The sequence below is a fragment of the Malurus melanocephalus genome, unplaced genomic scaffold (assembly GCF_030028575.1).
Source record: "Malurus melanocephalus ecotype Western Australia unplaced genomic scaffold, MMel_1.1 scaffold_56, whole genome shotgun sequence".
Lineage (NCBI taxonomy): Eukaryota > Metazoa > Chordata > Aves > Passeriformes > Maluridae > Malurus > Malurus melanocephalus.
Genome location: NW_026623288.1, coordinates 1,496,217 through 1,515,374, shown reverse-complemented (window position 1 = coordinate 1,515,374; position 19,158 = coordinate 1,496,217). Strand labels below are relative to the sequence as shown.

Below are 19,158 nucleotides of genomic sequence, written 5' to 3'. Positions count from 1 at the left end.
TTAATGAGCTCAACGTGTTACAGGAATCAGCATCACACCAACAAAGGAGAAAAAAAMCAAACAAATAAACAACAGCCATCACTAACGTCTTACTTATTGTCTTTGGTTGTTTAATATCAAGAAATACTTTTTACAGAATATGTGGTGACTATTCCTTTGAAATTCATTCTGTGTCAATACCTTCCCTGTGGCTTCTCTGCTAACCCAGAGGACAGGCTTTACTTTCTCTGAATTGTTTGCTTTTTTCTACATTTTTATCATATCTTTCTTCAAAACTCCAACTTCTTTCATTTACAGGCTTTTGTACCAAAACGGTGTAACTAGAACAGACTTTACATTGTATAGTGAAGGTATTTTTCTTGCATTATAAACTTAGAACCTACTAAAACAATTTTCCACAAGATACTATTGAACTTACAGCAGGATTCAGAGACAGGAATAATGAACATTTCCAATAATAATAACTAAAAAAAAAAAACCAACCCAAAACTCCTAAAGTTACATTAGCAAGGATTAGAATTATTATCTAAGATTTATAAATTACTGCTTTAAAAAGTCTTGTACCAGAACGGAGTTTTCAATCCCCAGYTAGAGGTGCTCAGTAGTTGAGGGAACAGGAGGGGAAGTGATGTTTAGGCTTTTCCCCTCATTCCCTTGCTGTCTGGTCAATTAAGCTCAGAATGTTTACCAGGTGTATGATAAATTTAAGGAATGGCAAGTAGCATACACATTTAATGGTATTTCCATTGGACTATGTACAGCATCTCCAATGCCTGAATCAAAAGCATTCTGAGTAAAATCAGATAATAGTTATTAGGAAAAAGAAACCAACAGAAAGGCTATTAATACACCTTTAAAAAATGTAACACAAAAATAATTAACCACTGCTTTCTTGGCATGTAAAAGTTCTATACAAATTTTAAAAATTTTATTTGCAGGTACTAACCTCTTCAAAAGCTCACTCTGTATTTACACTAATTCTTTTAACAAGTTTATCTCAAAGCATATTTAAAACAATCATGATTGCATTAACTTTTCTGCTTTAAATTATTACCCAATTAGTGCTTTATTCACATTTTAAAAACTTGTACAATTTATTACAAATATAAAACAGTGCAGTTTTTCATACATTATCCCAACTCTGAGACAAACACTTAAAAGACATGGAAAAAGATTTTGATTTCTATAAACATAACATTTGCATTACTCATACCCCTTTCTTCACTGTCCTCCCATAACCCCAATTTAAAAAGATCAAACATACAACATACTGTAGGTTTATTTTTATTCAAAAAGTTACTGTCTCAAGACATAAATACAAATCAGAAAACAGTACAATTAGGACAATAGAATGTGGAGGACAACAGGTTAAGGTAAATATATAAAACATTTTTAGCTGGTTGAAAACAAAGCTGTAAGAACTGCTTTCACAAAGAAACACTCCTTCAAGAGTAAGAAAAATCAACTTAAGTTTAAAATCATATATACAGTCCTCTCAGCAGTTCTATTAAATGCAGTGGTGTGGAAAACAATATAGGCAGTACTTTTAGACATGAGAGTATTTATTTATGTAAAATGAGTTAGGCAGATCTAGTTTTGAGTTTGTTGTTACCCCATGATTTAGTAAAATAATTATATTTTATCATGTTCCTTTAGATAATCTATGGTTTTTGGCTACCACAGCCGAATGTTTAATTTCTGAGTCTAAAAACAGGAAGCCTTTTTGTATTCACCCATTTGGGGAGATTCTTGTATTGCAAGCGTATTAAGGCATGGAATGATTAAAATAATATACCTCAAGAACTGAGAGACAACTGACAAAAAATATACATATGTAATATAAGTTAATATTTCCTTTAAAATGATGTCTAGCTGCCTAAGCCTTGCAAAATGAGTCAATGTCAAAATGGCATAGATCCACTTTCTGTTTTAGACCAAATTTAATTTATTTGTGAATGGACACAAAATGAAGTTTAAAGCTTAGCTTTCAAAGAATATTATGGGTTGTTTATGAATTTCTATTATCCAATCTAATTTACATATAGAGGAAATGTACTGTAACCTGTTAGAAGTATCTTTAACCTGAAGACTGCTTGCAAAGACAGATAGATAAAACAATATAAAATACAAATTTAAAAATCATTTTTAAAGCATGAATTCTCATGCTCTTCTATTTTTAAACATTGTTAAACTTTCAATATATTTCTGAAACCTCATAATTTTAAGTTGGAATTTAAAAGTAAGAAAAAACTAAACAAACTGCGCAATTATAAAATCAGCACCAATTTATATATATATATAATTTTATTTAAAATTTAGATCCCTATTCCCACACTCTAATAAGCTGTATAATTTTTGTTTAGAATTTTTCTGCAAACATACTACAATAAGCTTCTTTTATTTGGAGACAAAATACAGTGGCACTACTGGAAGGAATTTCACAACATTACATTTTTCTTAAAGGACAAGCAAACTTTCAGGGTTGGTAATGGGCAAGCAAGAGTGAGATCTGTTATGTTCTGGTAGCTTATAGTTTATGGACCTTTCTGAGAAGGCTAACATGAAGCTTTTGGAATAAAAAGTGTGTTTTAGATTAAAAAGCTGTTAAAATTCTCTTTAYGTATTTTTTTTCCATGATTAATTAATACAAACCTTCTGTTGCTGAAGTTTGCGTTTAATTGAAAATACTGTCAACTCTTCTGGTTCTATCACTGTAAAAAAACCAATCCATCTACCATTTCAGTTCATGGATGTGAACAGCAATCCAGCAGAGCTCATGATTATTTAGTATAGCCAGCAAATGTATAGAGAGGGGCTCAAATCTGTACCAAACACCTCTCAGRCTGTTAAGATTAACTCAGAGGGAATACTTCTTATGATCCAGAAATAAACTGATAGCACATAAATAAAATATTGATTTTTTTCCCAACAAAAAGTGTAGCTTATCCTCAAATTGTTTACTTGTCCTTTACATTTCTCTTTTTTTTCAGGCAAACAAAACTGCCCCTTCAATGCACTTGATCTTGAAAGCATGTCATTCTCCTTAGAGAAAAATCTGTTCAGAATTTCACTGTATCTACCACAATTTTGTATTGAAAAACTTCCTCTTCCACTTAGAAAATGACTTCACCACTGATTTATTTGCTGCTCTGGTATTAAAACATTGACACCCCAAGAACCTAAAAAAAAAGTTAGAAATGGTGTCAATTTGTAGTCTACTACACATTTAACAAAAAAACAAAGCAATTAGTATATGATTTAAGATTAAGACACTTCAAGATATGTTAAGGCATTATTAAGTTTATTTTTCTTCCAAACCAGATTAACCACACTTCTGATTTAGGTAATAATATGAAAAGGGCTCCTCATTCATTAGAAATATTTTTTTCTCACACTTAAAATTAACTAGATCCAGTAGGAATGTGATAACATCTGTGTTTTAATGATTTTAGGTAATAATTGCAGAAGAATTTTTAGTTAGGTGCCTAACTCAGACTGCTTTGACAATTCTATTGGCCTTAACCTGAAATCAAGTRTGTTATTTCCAGCAACTAAACCTGGGACAAAATACTCCAAACATTGGCTGCTGCTGTGTCTGTGACCACAGAAACCACAGGCCATGCCACATCAGCTAACCAGGACACAAACTTAACATTTCCTAGCAAATGGATCCACTCTGTCAGGAAGACAGTGAAAAATCACACACCATCAGGTGAAATCAAACAACTGTCCTTCAGGAGATTGTGTGACTAGGGAAAGAAAAAGCAGTTTCCTGAAACAAACAGTMAGTTTCCACTTCCAATGTGAGAACAAGCCATAGAGTTTTCTATGCCAATGGAAGTAGGCATTACCACTGAYGTCCCAGAAAAAAATCCCCAGAAGATCCAGATTTTGTGACTGCCCTAGCTTTTACAGGACTTCAGAAAAATCAACAAGTGACAAAAGAGACTAAATTTTCCTGAACCTTAACACTGCTGTTCACATTTATTTGTTTACAAACCGATTTTTACTATTCTTTGAATTAAATTCACTTTGGGTGCCTCCTACAATGCAGCACACAGACAGAACWGCCTCTGGTGCCAGTAATACCTGAGCACATCAAAAAATGAGTAGACAGACTAGAAGTCTGATCAGAAACCATGTGCATCTGAATAAATTAAACAGCTTTATTATGTCTATCCTTACTAAAAACAAGTGCAAGAACTCCAAGCATAAGGGACCTCAGAAATAAATTATGCGAATAAACCACATTTGCTTTATTCCGATATTATTTTTTTTTTTGCATTTCTGAAATGATTATTTCACGWTGACTGTCGGGCTGAGCTCTGCTCTGATTTGTGCCCGGGTTATGGAAAGCAGCCCCGCCCGGCGCTCCCCGCGCTGCCGCCTGCTGCCCCCGCGCGGCCACTCCCGCGCACTGCAAGCGGCGCTCGGAGCGAACCGCAGCCGGCTCGAGCGGCTCTGAACTGCTACAGATGGGGAGCTAAAGGGGCTGAAAACAGTAAAACCTGGACAAGGCCAAGGTCTCAGCACTGTCACACTAAAAACGGGCTGGTATTTCACAGATCAGCCCAGCAAAAATCGAGAAGGGGAGGGGAAGAACTACTGTAAAACAGAACGTCAGAGAACAGGTGAGATACTTTCTTGGTGTTACTTCAGGAACAGAACACACGACAGCCAGATGCATAACCTAACTGATTCATTATTACTAAAGCAAAGCCCTACTGGTACAAAATATATGGATTTGCATTTAAAACAGTATTTAGGACTTCCTTCTCCCATAAACAAGAACAGGTTCACGCTGCAACAATACTGTAAAAAAAATACATAACCATCTTCCAAATTCCACCAAGCTGTCCAAGGTTCCCAGGAAGCCTTGTTGTACTGTCCTCTGCTGGCTTGCTGCAGCTTGTTATTTCCAGTGTAATTTTGTACCAGCTACACAAGGTCAAAATTGGCTGCATACTTTACAAGTGGTTCAAGACAGAAGGAATCCCTCATGCAGATTTTTAAAAGAGAATAGAGACTGCAGATTTATCAAGTCGGATAAAAGGGCAACTGCAAGCAGAAACTACAGACTTCGGATGTTTTGGACCTAAAACTTTATATGGAAAGAAAAAATACCTCTCATCTCTATAAACAGGTATCTGCATTATCTCTTATTTTCTCCATTATCTTACTTATGCATAAAAGTAAATACGCCAATTAAAAAAAAAAATAACCACAAAATGCAAACCATCCARTGCTGACATTTGGTAATTTTATCASTCACTGAACTAAGCTGAGCACAACAGGAAACTTGCCTTTTATACTGTGTATGCACATTTAATTTGTCTAACGCTCTTTGCTACCAGCCTCTGTGAGGGCCTTTTCCATACCAGATGTGTTTTCTACTCAGAATCATAGGCTTTTAATTTTTACATAGCTATATATAAATATTAAGAACAAAAATCCTATAAACTTGCAAAGAACACTGACTACCTTAGAATGTATGGAGCTGAATTACAGCACAAAATRCTTCTCTGATTGTACCAGTCTGTCAAAATAAGCTAACAATGACATTCTGAAGATTGCATTCTTTCCATTTAAAATCTGAAATAAGAGTATGGCAACCTTAAGACTGATTTACATTACTTTCCCCTTACGTAAGTTAACCTACCGATTCATCCATGATTGAAGCGGGGTCAAAGAAATCTGGTTTTAGCTCCGTTCTTTCTCTCCTGTTCTTTGATGGTGGCTTTAGAAAGCAAACAAACAAACAGGTTAACTGTAATCAACCGAAAAGCAGAGGTTTTACACCATAGGCAGTGAAGCTGAACTCTCAAGGGGTAAGAATTCACAAGGGATAAATGTTGTTATTAGTTATTACAGGAAGTGCTCTTGCTTTTTGTATGGCAGTTGGAGCAGATGGCTCTTGCAACRAAGACAACAGCACAGCCCTTGAACACAGCAGAGAGCAACAAGAATGATTTTTGTTTCATCAGAAGGAAAATTTGATTTAAATATCTTACTTTAAAAGCAGAAATACAAATCTCAAGACCRCTAGAAGAGAAGTAAATTTCTTACTAGGTCTATGTCCATGGTGTCAAAGTCCATGCCTTCATTAAGATCCTCAATCCGCCCTTCTGATGACATCATCACATCTTCAACAATTGGCTCTTCATCATCTTCCATTAGACTTGTGCCACGTCGACTGAAATGAAAAGCAAGACTGTTAAGTACTAAATCAAGTTAACTTTTATCTGACTATTTAAAAAGCTAATGCTCAGTATGGGACTCCTAACAAATGATAATTCCATTAGATAAAATAGAAATTAAGTAATTAAATAAATGCACAACTACTACTAAAGAAAGCTGGTATTTAACCAGAAGATACTAAGAGAGTGCGGGAGAATGCCTAACAAAGGTCAATTTACATAACTGGGGTACATTGCTGAACAGTTATTCTGAGAGGGTGTGAGTACTGATAAGCAGATCTACTCCACACATAATTTTTATTTAAGTGAGAAAGAACTTAAGTTTCTCCATCTAAAGAAAAATTGTTCCTGCCTTATGATAAGGCAAGGAAGAATGTCTTTGCAAAAGTAGATGTGCAAAACCATTACAAATATTCCCACACAATCCTTCATTCTCTTTCTTCATAACTTCTACATGAAACATTACATCTTRTGAGAAAGTTGAGGAGTCATTCTCATTATACTAACTGGTGTCACTGTATTTRAAGTACATGAAGTACTGGTAATAAAACAGTTAAACAGGGGAAAGATGTAAAGCTCCTCAATACATATGCCAATGGCTTTCRTTTGCAACCTGTACTTTTTTTCTGTAGAACCACACATTCCTTAAGAATGCAGAGAATTTTTAAACTTAGAAGATGTATCCCTCTTAGAAGATACTCTGCATTTATAAACCCTCCCCTCCCCTAGCCACTGAAGGAACATTTCACTCCACTCACATGGCGTGTTGCAAGTTGCTTCTCAGCTTGACGTAGTTCATCGCTGCCCTCTCCTGTTGTTGTCGCGCGGCTTCTTCCTGTTGCCTTTGAGCCAACATCCACGTTACTTGCGTGCTTAAAAAGACCATTATTCTATTTTAAACATGTACTGGTTTTGTGTATGAACACTAACACAAAGCAGACCTACTCATGTACGTACTTGTAGTCGAGCGGCGGTTGGTGGTGCTCGGGCTGCATAGGATAGACACCCATGTAATTCTCGTCAGGTCGCAATCTCTTGGGCTCCCTCATTATCGTGGAAGTGAGCTGAGGTGTCTGCATCATGACTGGTGTGTGCATTGACTGCTCCCTGTTCAGCCACATACTGTCACTACTGCTGCTTTCTTCAGCTGCAAGCAAACACAGCAACAACATGCATCAAGTCTTTTCCAAACTAGTCTAAAAGTGAATGTTGAAACATGAATTAAATGCATGTATTTTATATGTACAGAGAATCTATTGCTTTACTTTTTGCCACAAAGTCTTACATGTGCCTCAAAAGGCCTGGATTTATAATCACTGGCTGGACCATTTAAGATACTTTTGTATTGTATGACAACACTGTGTAGTGCCCTTATTTCCTTTTGCCAATCAAATCAATACCTTTCCCACTAAGACACACCATGATCAGAAGTTACCTGTTTTGAAAAAAACACATTAAGGCATACCAGCATACTCACATAACCAATACGAGGAATATGTGCAGTTTATATGAAYATCTACCATAGTAAATATTAAGATGAGAGAATTTCTACCTTCGGGTACTTTCCGCTTGCCTGTTGCTGGCTTTGTCTTCTTATTTCTTACTGTAGATCCCCGACTACTGATTCCACTWATCACTGACATGGTATCATCATCCCCACCAGCTAATAAAGAGTTTCGGTAGGACATGAGAGGAAGCCATACATCTTCTCTTCGTAAAGACATCTGAAAGGTCATGAACTTCTCCAAGTAAACATACCTTTAAATGAAAAAAGAAACACAGAGATGCAAAAAATCTGTAATATWATGTTAACATCTCAAGATAAATAACTACTGAAATCAACACCCAGTGTTTCTCATCTAGTTAACAGAAACAGCAACAGAAAATCAGGATTTCTGTTCATCCACCATAAAATGAAAAATAACAATGATAAATACAAGTTACCCTCTGTGATTATACTTGACTACACTAAGATAAACTTGCCTTGATGTGTCACAGAATCCACTTTAGATGGATACAATACACAATTATTTATTCTGATGCATGTCTCTTGTGGCTATCATTACAAATATTAAGACTAATAAGARAAAAATACTTACACTGTTCTTTTGTCTTGTCTGAGAAGTTTTGAGGAGAACTCACTGAGAATATCAAGAAATGCCAAATTTAAYGGTGGGTGGCTCTCACCTTGCGGATTAGGCTCCTTAAAAGCAAATTCTATGCCATCCCTAAGAAGAAATTAAAATTACATCAGAAAAAGTACAAACAAATGTTCAAAGCACTGTGAACTACCAAAACTGAGCCCCCTTCCTTTACGTCAAGACAGCAGTAATTTGATGTTTCCATATTGGAACAAAAAAAGTGAACACTATTCCTTATTTGAATCTGGACACACTCTGTCATGGAATTTCTACCTTAAATTGCAAGTTTTCTGCATGAGGCCAACATGACCGCTACTGACAATGAAGTGGAGCCATTCTTATGGTTACASACAAGACATTAAAAAGGTTTTTTCATTATAGCATCACCACTGCTATCATTTACATCCCTGCATAGTGATACTGGAGAACACCAACAATATTAAACATTTCAGTTTTACCCAGAGACAAAACTGCAGTCATCTCCTAATTAATATATGGRCTTTATCAACTCTAGGGCTGACGCATTTTGTATTAACAAACTGATTTTCAAAGACTAAAAAGATTATGTTAGTCAGGAAGTGTTTACAAAAATGGACGTAATAAAAAGCGTGCAATTACTTGTGTAACATAGCAATAGCTTCTCTTGTTTTCAGCTGATCCAATCCAAACGTTAAAGCAAAACGTCGAGCAAGTTCCTTTATGCCGCTGAATGTCGGTGATGATCTGTCAAAATTATAACCATTTTCTTGAATCATTTCATTGAAGAGCTGTATGGAATGAAAAGGGAAATTTTCATGTATTAAAAGATGCCAAACTTTGGACCAATACACACAAAACTAAGTCTCAGTTTTATCCCTCCTCCTAACCTGACAACACCAAGAGACAAACACGGACAAAAATGAGACAAAAATGAACATTCCGGACAGCGAAGTCAAAGCTACTCTTGAAGAATCTGCACCCCAGAGATAAACCTTGAAATGCACTGTCCAAGCACTCATCAAACTATAAATACAATGGATRACMGATTTCAGTRYTTGAYTAAATCAAGYGTTCYAAAGTTGAAAATAGAAAAAAAAWTWRKWRGRWTYCCYWWMYWMMWWMKYYKWAMMRRRRAAAAAATACATGGCGCAAATTCTTGCCCAGTCCTAACTAAAATACTTGGTCAAACTACTAATTACCGCTTTCTTTTTCTTTTCTCCTCAAAATACATGTACAAAGAAGAAATTCTAAAATGGAAACATGTCTTCAGGGAAATTGCCAAAGACACCAGAATGTCTGTCACTGATGATGAGATTTTTAACTATTTATCAATAGCTGTCGAAGCTGAATACTCTGAACTTTGMAGTCTTTTATTTTCTTTAATCAATCCTTTTCTCATCCTACTGAATTTGACTGTAACTCACTTCAAGGATCAATTCTTCTTTCTAATTTTGTCTAACACACCYTTCACTCTCTTGTATCACAAAGAACAAACCAAAGAATGTTTAGTTACATATTTTACACTGCAGTTCCACCAGCTACCTAAGAGTCATGCTAAAAGGAAAGTCGTCATGCTCCTTGTACTGGCAATATCCACATTGATACACCAATCTTTAACAAGGATTTTTTCTGTTTGGTGACCACCAGGATCAATATGTATATCTATACTGACTATGCAGCTTTACATCCTTTAGTCAAAAAAGCAGGTGTAGGAAGAGAGAAGACAAATGTGGGTAGATGTGCCTTTCATGGRTAGCAGTAATGTATGCTGGACAGTGTTTTGCAGATATATGGCTCTACTGTTCTGATCCAATGAATAAAATCCATGTAGATGCTTTATGTGAGAAGATGAATCCAAAGCTAACCTGAACCAAATTCATCAAGCTTCCACATAAGCTTTACTGGGGGAGCATTAAATTCTGTTTTAATATCAAATGTGTGAAGTCCCTACTAAACATTAAGAAATTACTTCAAATTAATTCCCAAAACAGTTTAAAATAACCCCAAAACCAAAAACACCACACCAAAGCAAAACAAAATCCCCACAAAAAATACCCAAACCACAGCTCCCTACCACACAGGCAGGAAGTATTATCTTTTCACAAATAAGTAAACTAGCCATTTCACAACGTATTTCTGAACACATGACCTAAACTACTGTTTTAGATTTATGAGTGTTTCATAGAGTTACATTCATTTTGTATTTATTTGCCTCTCATACATTTCTCRTGGTACAATGTTTGGTAAGCATAGAAAGTTTTTCACATAGTTGCAGAAAACATGTTTCAGTTTAGATCTATTTATCCTTGCCTTCCGTAAGAATTTCTTGATCAATACTTCACACTAATTACTAAACAACAGGAAATCATCTACAGTATGGAATTTTATGCATAAAAATATCGTAAATTCTTACCTGCTGCAAACTAAGAATAAGTGTTTTAGCACACTGGATTTTGTCTATCTGTCTTGTTTTACTCATGGTTTCTTTAATAATATCACCATAGTCATTGTAATACTAGGAAAAACAAAAAACAGTTAACTGTCAATATTAGCTGAAAACATTACAACTACTAAATTCTTCTGAAAACAAAATCTATTTAAAAAAGAAAAATCAAACACTAAAGGAAAAACCCCAACATGCTCATGACTACACCAAAATTACACCCTAAACCACCTCCAACATAATAATTTTTTAAAAAATCAAATGTGGGAAGAATAAACCCACTTTTCCTTCTTGCTGTATTACTTTAGAGGCAGAATGACCTATTTATCTTCAAGGCCATGACACATTTGTTAATGACACGTGTTCACCCCTTCAGGGTACAAGATTAGAATCTAATCTTTTTAGTAACTTCTGTGACTCTAGTGGGGAGTTTTTTATTTTCTCTGCTGAAAGGAGGCACAGACAGCATCATAGCCATAATTTTGCCAACAAAGACAGCTGCCTGTTCAGTTCTTCAAGTATTTCAGGTTTAAGAAAGACCCAATTAGTTATTTAGAGGATCAAAATAAATGTAGGGCACTCAGACAGATAAAAGCAGGCAGCCCAAATTTTAAGTTTTTAAGCTAATCACCATGGAGCCAAGCTTTCTCATGTTCACAAAATGAGAACTCATTTTAGTGTGCAGCTGGAAATCCCATGAGCCARAAGAGGTTTTTATATTTAAGTAAGATTGAAACAGATACAAAGATAATGAGGGGAGGGGTAGAAGGGATGCAAACTTTATAAAGTAACTTATTTGATGAGCCTAGACATCATGGAGTTGATGTTTGGAAGAACATTCTCAAAAGGCCTACTAAACAAATAACTGGATTAATACAGCAAAATACACAACCAATCAGAATACAAAAATAAAACTAGTAAAAACAACATAAAAATAATTAGCAGGTTTCCTTCTTCCCTCCCCACCATCCACACACTAGAACTGTGAAACTCAGCTCAGTGATTTTTCCCTCAGAAAAGGGTCTACAACTCTGGAGTTTTGAATTCTTCATATTTTGAACTAATTATTTTTTAAGGTTTAAAAAAAAAAATTAAAAACACCTCAGCTACTGTACTCTAGTAGTTTTAGAAAGTATCACTACTAAGCTTCAAATTTACCTTCATATATTGCTTGAAAATGTCYGCAGCTGTGTTCATTTCCACCACAGTATATACAATGAGCTTACAGAAAGCTGCAAGTAGGTTTCTTCTTTTGTGCAATGCTTCAATTTTGCTGGCTTCATCATCCTGCTGTCCATCTAGAAAGAGTTCAGAACAGGAAAATTGTCAGGTTTAAAGACTCCATATTTAAACATATTATATAATAAAACTGATATGGGCTAGGATTCAGAAGAGCAGATCTCAATTCTGATGACAATGCACTTCACTGTCCACTGACAAGTCTCCTATCCTGATACAAGTTTTTGTGCCTGTTAAACCAAACCTTTCCCACATTTTCCTGCATGTTTCTAATACGAAAAACACTTTAATCAGTTGCTGACATTTAAAAGCCAAACACCTACCTCTGTGTCCTTGCACATCTCTCAATGACAAAACGAAATTAAAACAAAAAACCAACCTGGCAAACAAGAAAAAAAACAACAAAAACACCACCACAAAAACACAGAAACTCACGGAGAAACAAATATATTAGTTAGAAAACAAATAATAAAAAGGAAACTTAAATTTTGTACRAACCTGCACTATTATTATCATCATCCTGATCAATGAAGACATGATCTAAAATAAAACTGAGTAGTTCAGATTGCAAGGAAGAATCAGGAGTGTAAACAAGTGGCTCCAAGATGTCACGTCCTCCTGTCATAATCTGATGGCTGAAGATCATCAACACATCACACAGAATTGTGAAAGCCTGTAAAAAAAAAAAAAACCTTAGTAAATACTTGCTTGGMAAGTGGATTTTGTTTAGAATAATGTATTTGCACTTGACAAAACACTTAAGATCTCAACAGACCATACACAGGCTACTGAAGTTCTACACAATTACAAAGGCCAATTGAAATCAAAAAGTGCATCGCTTATCACAGCAGGTTCCGGTAGCAAGACTGGGTTTCCAAATAAAGATACTGCATAGATGATGCCAACTAAATATGAAAATACTGCAAGATTAAAACATGAGGAGCCTGAAACTCCCAAATTCTCCCTGATGGACACATTAGGCAGAATACGTTAGGTCACTACAGAACTTCGTGGACCCCAACCACAGTAGTCTGCTTTTTGTTGTCCTTTTTTAAAATAGTTTCCATCACATTTGTTTAACATCTAAAAGCTGAGGTTGTTCAATTCTTTTAAATCCTAATGTCCAAAAATCCAAAAGTGCAACCACCTCTTAGTTTTCCTGACTAACTTGTGTATCTGACACCAGATTTACATGTCTGTAYCCCACTGCCCCAGAAGGTTCAAATGTCTTAGTACCTGACACAGAGACYGAMACCCCAAACTAGAAGACCAAGGCAACAAACTRCTTAGTGCTTCACCTTCTCTTGGACTYGTAATCTCTCCAGTASTTCCATGAACAGGTCTGTTCTCTAACTCCTCATTGTGAGTATTACTAACTCCTGGTCACAAAAAACACACGTGCTCCTCAGAAGTCCCTCGTCTCCTTTCACAAGATTAGAGAAGGAAATGGAACCAAGGCTGTTGTACCTTATGTGACAGGCACCCTGTGTAACTAGACAGTTCTGGTTTCCAGAGCATTCACCAGAGCCTGAGGGTCATACAGCCTCTTAGAGAGACTACTCAGAGCTTCAGTAGTTCAGATTGCAAGGAAGAATCAGGAGTAATTTTGTTACTTGCACTTTCACACCCTACACCTTGTGTCTATTACACTAGACAGCTCTTTGATATAGAACATGCCTATTAAGCTCCAAGAATATTCTTGTTCTAGCAAGATTTTCAAAAGCTGCGACTGTGCAACTCAGTGGACCAGATTTTCCACTTTAACCAGGTTATTATTATCCTCAGCAGCAGAAATGCTCCTGGCCTTCTATTTCTTTAATTAAACCGTCTACTTGAAGATAATCTGGTCCTTCCCCTATAGAGACATACTTCATTTTTTTCATTTTAGCATTCTAAAGATAGTTAAAGGCATTTRCTTAGAATTAATCCTGCTATCAGTAACCTGTGCTCTTCACTGGAATCTTAAAGTGCTATGAGAGTCCTGGCCAAAGAACTATTTGCCCACAGACTGGAAGAGACTCAGCCCCCACATTTAATCATTTCCTTTGACTCGGTTATCCTCAGAATTCAGGACAAGTATTTCCCAATACGATGTCTCAATTCTTCTTGAAACAGAAAAAAGAATTAAGAACAATTCCCAAAACCTTCATGCCAGCATTTCAAAAAAGCCAGGACTMTGAAGAACTGAGGAATATAYTGGGTTATGGAGCAACACAGTTAAGGAGAGGAAGSAAAGCTACACCTGYATGCATACAAAGGCAGAACCAAAAATTAACTCCTCTCTTTTAAATAACTCTCCTYAGCTCTTCCAGTTTTCAGTCTATAAATCCACAGCTCCACAGGAGATGKGTGTCATTAGCCCATGGTAAGSAAGAGRTTTGAAATGGAACTCTCCCATTTACACTCACAAGGCTTCTACAGTGCACCTGCAGAGTCATCATTTAAAGAAACAAAAAGCTCCTTTGCATAAAACATTACGCTGCCCAGAATTAGTCAAAAGAAACAAGTTTAAATTGAATCTGAAATCATATCTACATAAGGAGGGCAAACATACAAGTGCAGTATGTATTCACACTCAAAGGGCATTCAGCCTGAACATCCAGGACATCACATTCCCACATAAGTGCCACAGATATTAGCAAGAACTTTTCAGCTGCTTTAAAAGTAAAGTATTAGAAGACTGCAAGTAACAACAGCCACTAACCTGTTCCTTAACAGCAGTGTTTACATTGGTCAGGTAGTGTTGACAGATTTGACAGAACACTCTCATCTGCTTCTTCAGACGTAGAAGATCCTCCTTTAAAGAGAATAATTTCATRTAACAGTTTYGCTTTTTCAATTTTACAGTCCCATTTAGTGCATGAACTTTCACAGAGCATTTCATCACAGACCTTAGTGGTAACATTCAAGTCTACTGCATTGTTTAAAAAACTACTAATACAAACAAAAACAGCAAATAGCAATTTCCTTAATTTTGTCATTCTATGCAGCACAGAAGAGATGGCAGTTGGGATGCAAACTGTGTTATTTATTTTAAAAAGTAGTATAAAAAAAAAACCTCAGAAACAAACTTAAAAAATCCTAACACTTCCCCTCACCCCTCAAAAATTCTAGAGCTAAAGCATTTTCTCTTGAAAATATCTGTATTTKCAGCCTAAAGAACAGATTTTAGGCAGCTGCTCATAACTAAAAAAGACAAGCCTACATGGAATTATTTTTTTAATTCAGTGATTTGTGATCAAGTGGAATATGAGGAGAGAGATGGTTATTATTTCTCCCTTTCATTGAAAAAAAAAGAGGTAGCTTTATGTGTTGCAATAACTTCCCAGAAAATAGATAACTGAGTAAACAAAGTATCATATTGGCTCCTAAGTACCACCCACATGTGTAACACAGTTGGTGTTACTCAATCATGTGAAGATTTAGCCACTGTAGAAASTGGGGAAGTTGTAATACAAGACCAACTGTGTCACCAGCATCAGTCCAGATAAAGATGAAACACACCTGAGGGAAGTCTAAAAACCATGCCAGCAATCTMAATTGAAACGAGTCTCTCCCTTCAAGAAAGTGGGTAACACACTGGGTACAGCACATCACTTAATCTCAACAGGATTAACAAGAACAACAGCTGTTTCTTGACAGAAATTTAAGCATGATTTTAGAAGTCTTTTTCTACACAAAACCTTTTATCTCAACATTTATCATTCAGATTATTATACTGATGCTAAGAGAATTAGATGTGGGAATATTTTCTTTTATTTGTACAAAATAGTTTACATTTTTATTAAAATTGAACCATTTATAGAGTCTTTAATTTAGTGAATTTATTATGAAGCTAATTCCTATACGTAGTTCACAAACCTGTTCACAAAGGGCACAGTTAGCAGATGTCAACTATGTTGTCAGCTGACAAAAAAAAAAACAAAACCCAAACCAACCAACTAAAAAACAAACCAACCAACCAAATCTTAGGCACAGTACTAAGTACTACTCATTTCTGTCACTCCTGTTTCTGTACTTTTTTTTTGCTGTTACATTCCACTTTCACTGAAGAATAGGCAACAGAAATTCTGTAGGTACCTGGTATATTTGGCAGCAGTCAAGCAGTTAAAWATAATAAAATATTTGTAATTCAGAAGTTAAACTAATGAAAGCTCTAATTTACCAAATTTTATTATGTAGGAGCAGAAAATAGTCTCAATGAGGGACCACTTTTCAATTAGGTTCTTTTCATTCCTGCTGAAAGTATTACAAATTACATTTTGCTGCAGAACAGCTAGGTTAATCTTAATTTCTAAACTAACTTGTCAGTGTTTAGCTCATCTTCTGCCATTAGGCTTGTGATAAAGCTTTAATCACTGTTACAAAAACCTCAAGACTGCTGTTTACCCTTTAAAGAATAAGGTAACAAAGCCTCCAAAWCCTTCACACACCTACGAGTCTCTCAACAATCTGTGTAGCCACTTCATATCTGATATTTGGGCTTGGRAATGTTAAAAGTCATTAAAACACASWTGGGTAAATCAGCCAGCCAGTGTTCAAGTTCGCATTTATCTATCACACCTTCAGACTGTAATTACTCACTGGACTAAAGAAGTCTCAAGAGATAGGGGGAAACCACCATAATCTGATACAGGTGTTCTCTGTTATAAAATTATTAGTACAAGTTACAAAGCATGATTTTCCACTCCTGCATCTACCAGAAGCTCAAACTACCACACCCTAAAACAAAACAAAAAAATTTAAAAGAAAAAATGTATGCATCCTCACATTAAAATGMGGGTATTATAATAATGGATTATTAATTACTCATACATTATTAATGCCATGAGTTCCCTTTGTTTTCTCCCTAGTAAATTGTGACAGTCATATACGACTTGCTGTTCTTATATTAATTAAAAGCATGATTATCAAAGTGTTTAAAAAAAACCTGAAGAATTTACTTGTCTCCTCTCTGACATAAAGAAGGATGTGTTAACAGGAATTCCAATAATAAAAGTGCAACTCTCCAGCATAGGTTTCAAGTAAAAAATACAAGACGGTAGAAGGCTTCCAGAAAAAGTATGTTTGACCTCAGCTGATTTTTTTCTCATTTTTGTTAGAGAAATCATTGAAGTGTTTCAGCACTTAAAAACTCCATTCTAAACTACCTAGGCCTTTCAAAAAACCCTTTCTTCATTAGGCAGTTAGKGAACCACCTAATCAACCTCTCCAAGCAATGCTGGATCAGGAAACCTTAATCCTTCTTCCAAGATTTTCAAGAAGTGAAATTAGAAAGATGACATTTGCCAGAACTTTGCCTTTCAAGATTACTATACATAGGACCAGAATAGACCATATCATCATTCCCCGGAAAGATCTGAAATTTAATTTAATGTTTTCACGTCTTTATTTAACAACAGATTCAAAGAGTAAAGAAGAAGGAGAAGAGTAAAGAGGGACTGCAACATACCAAGCAGTAAGAATACTATGACAGTGTACAAATTCTTAAATCTCACTGACTTGTCACTGATACTTCACAGTTTCCAAATTCAAATCCACTATTGAGAGTAGWGAGACTGACTATCCAGTGTTTGATAATTTTCATTCTACCCCTTCATAGCATTGTTACTGTGCCTGACAGGCATCACATTTATTTACTACTACTTTAAAATTTTGTCAAATTAAACATAATACTGACATTGAAATAATAGAACAATTAAATATTAGATTTCTAAGTCAAGATAATGTGACTACTAAAATGATGAATTTATAGAAAGACTTATTAGAAAAGCAAGATTAGGTAAGTATCAATATAAAGAAAATTCCTAGTCTTAATTCCATCACAGTTCCCACTTGATGACACTGCAGCTATGTASAAATGTTTATTTACTAATAGAACTGGAACAAGGCATACCTTTGTGGAACTGCTTTCAGTAACTTTTGCTAGCTGCCAAAGGATTACATAATGRGTACACTGCAGTGCATGAATAACAATCTGAAATCAAAAGGAAAAAAAGCATTAGATGACAAAGGCCAATAAAAGAGAGCAACAAAAGCTATTTGTTGTTGTGCTTWAAGAACACATTTTAACTACAGACCTGTTCTGGCATGTCTCCATTTTCAATGCCAGTTTTCAATAGCTTGTAGTTGCAGCCAAACAAGTCCCATCTTGATAGGTCATGAGCACTGGAAGCATTAGAAATGACGCAAAATATTTTAGTTAACTAACACTTTTTATGCAATTTGAGGTTAACAACTACTAAAAGCTTAATTGGTCAGAAAAAAAAAAACCAAACCAAAAAAACCCAACCACTAAACACCTCCCCAAACACATACACACAAAGAAAAAAATCAAAGTAAAAAACCCCCATGAAGTTGCATTAAGCAGATATATTAAAAACAAACAATCCCCTCACCACAACCCCTAATACTGATTTAAAAACAATCTCCCACCCTGAAAGAAGCAGAAGCCACCTTACTTGTGAAAAGCAGTGATTCTCTTCAGTGTTGACAAGACTTGATATGCATCATCTTCATCAGGTTCCTCCCCCTATTTAATAATCATACAGTGAGATATCTCAAGCAGTGTAGYCTAAGTGAACTGGGGAACTTACTGAAATCAAACACACACACCCCCAAACTGGGGGGCAGGAGAGGGTGGGGACCTGATCCAAAATTATTTATCATGTCACATTTGCTTTTAGAATAGTTAGAGAGATAAGGCAGCAAGCAGTTCATATCTAGAGATGGAGTGATCTTAAATGTCTTTTCCAACCTAAACAATTCTATGATTCTATAAAATAGCAGCAGAAGAAGAGAGAGGGGAGGGGGTGGGGAGGAAGAAGGGAGCGGAAAATAGAAGCCCTAATGGAAAAAGCCTAGGATAGCCAAGTACAATGTATGATGTAGGTGCTTCTATTTTCTCTGAAGAATCCAGCAGAGGCCACTGTCAGACAAAAGACACTGGACTAGATGGGCCACAGGTCAGTACTTCAATCTGACTTTAATCACAGCAAAAAAGTCTTTGAGAGAGGTAAGAACTGGCTTGTTCTAATCTTCCCATAAGTTCTGACAAACTTGCATTTTGTGAAAAGAGAAGAGTAAAAATGAAAGGGTAAAAAAAGTATCTGTTTGTACATAAGATAAACTGAGGTCAAGAAACACCTCCTTAGTCTGG

The 19,158-nt window shown here is 35.7% G+C and overlaps 1 protein-coding gene across 4 annotated transcripts in view; it reads right to left on the bottom strand.

The window, feature by feature from the left end:
- Positions 1–1,271: 1,271 nt before the first annotated feature.
- The window catches only part of STAG2 (STAG2 cohesin complex component), a 70,137-nt gene continuing 52,250 nt past the window's right edge, over positions 1,272–19,158 (bottom strand). For 2 of the 4 annotated variants that reach the window (XM_057365659.1, XM_057365660.1), the window contains exons 20-34: positions 18,461–18,531; positions 18,080–18,167; positions 17,896–17,976; positions 14,704–14,796; positions 12,498–12,672; positions 11,919–12,058; positions 10,731–10,832; positions 8,957–9,105; positions 8,297–8,425; positions 7,750–7,955; positions 7,155–7,344; positions 6,956–7,069; positions 6,067–6,193; positions 5,660–5,737; positions 1,272–3,179 (exon numbers count right to left, since the gene is read on the bottom strand). In XM_057365659.1, the coding sequence (XP_057221642.1) occupies positions 3,156–3,179; positions 5,660–5,737; positions 6,067–6,193; positions 6,956–7,069; positions 7,155–7,344; positions 7,750–7,955; positions 8,297–8,425; positions 8,957–9,105; positions 10,731–10,832; positions 11,919–12,058; positions 12,498–12,672; positions 14,704–14,796; positions 17,896–17,976; positions 18,080–18,167; positions 18,461–18,531 (1,767 nt within the window). In that variant the 3' untranslated portion in view covers positions 1,272–3,155. Of the gene's footprint in view, positions 3,180–3,512; positions 5,102–5,659; positions 5,738–6,066; positions 6,194–6,955; positions 7,070–7,154; positions 7,345–7,749; positions 7,956–8,296; positions 8,426–8,956; positions 9,106–10,730; positions 10,833–11,918; positions 12,059–12,497; positions 12,673–14,703; positions 14,797–17,895; positions 17,977–18,079; positions 18,168–18,460; positions 18,532–19,158 lie in introns of those variants that run through there. The other 2 variants (XM_057365662.1, XM_057365661.1) reach the window with 2 other exon arrangements.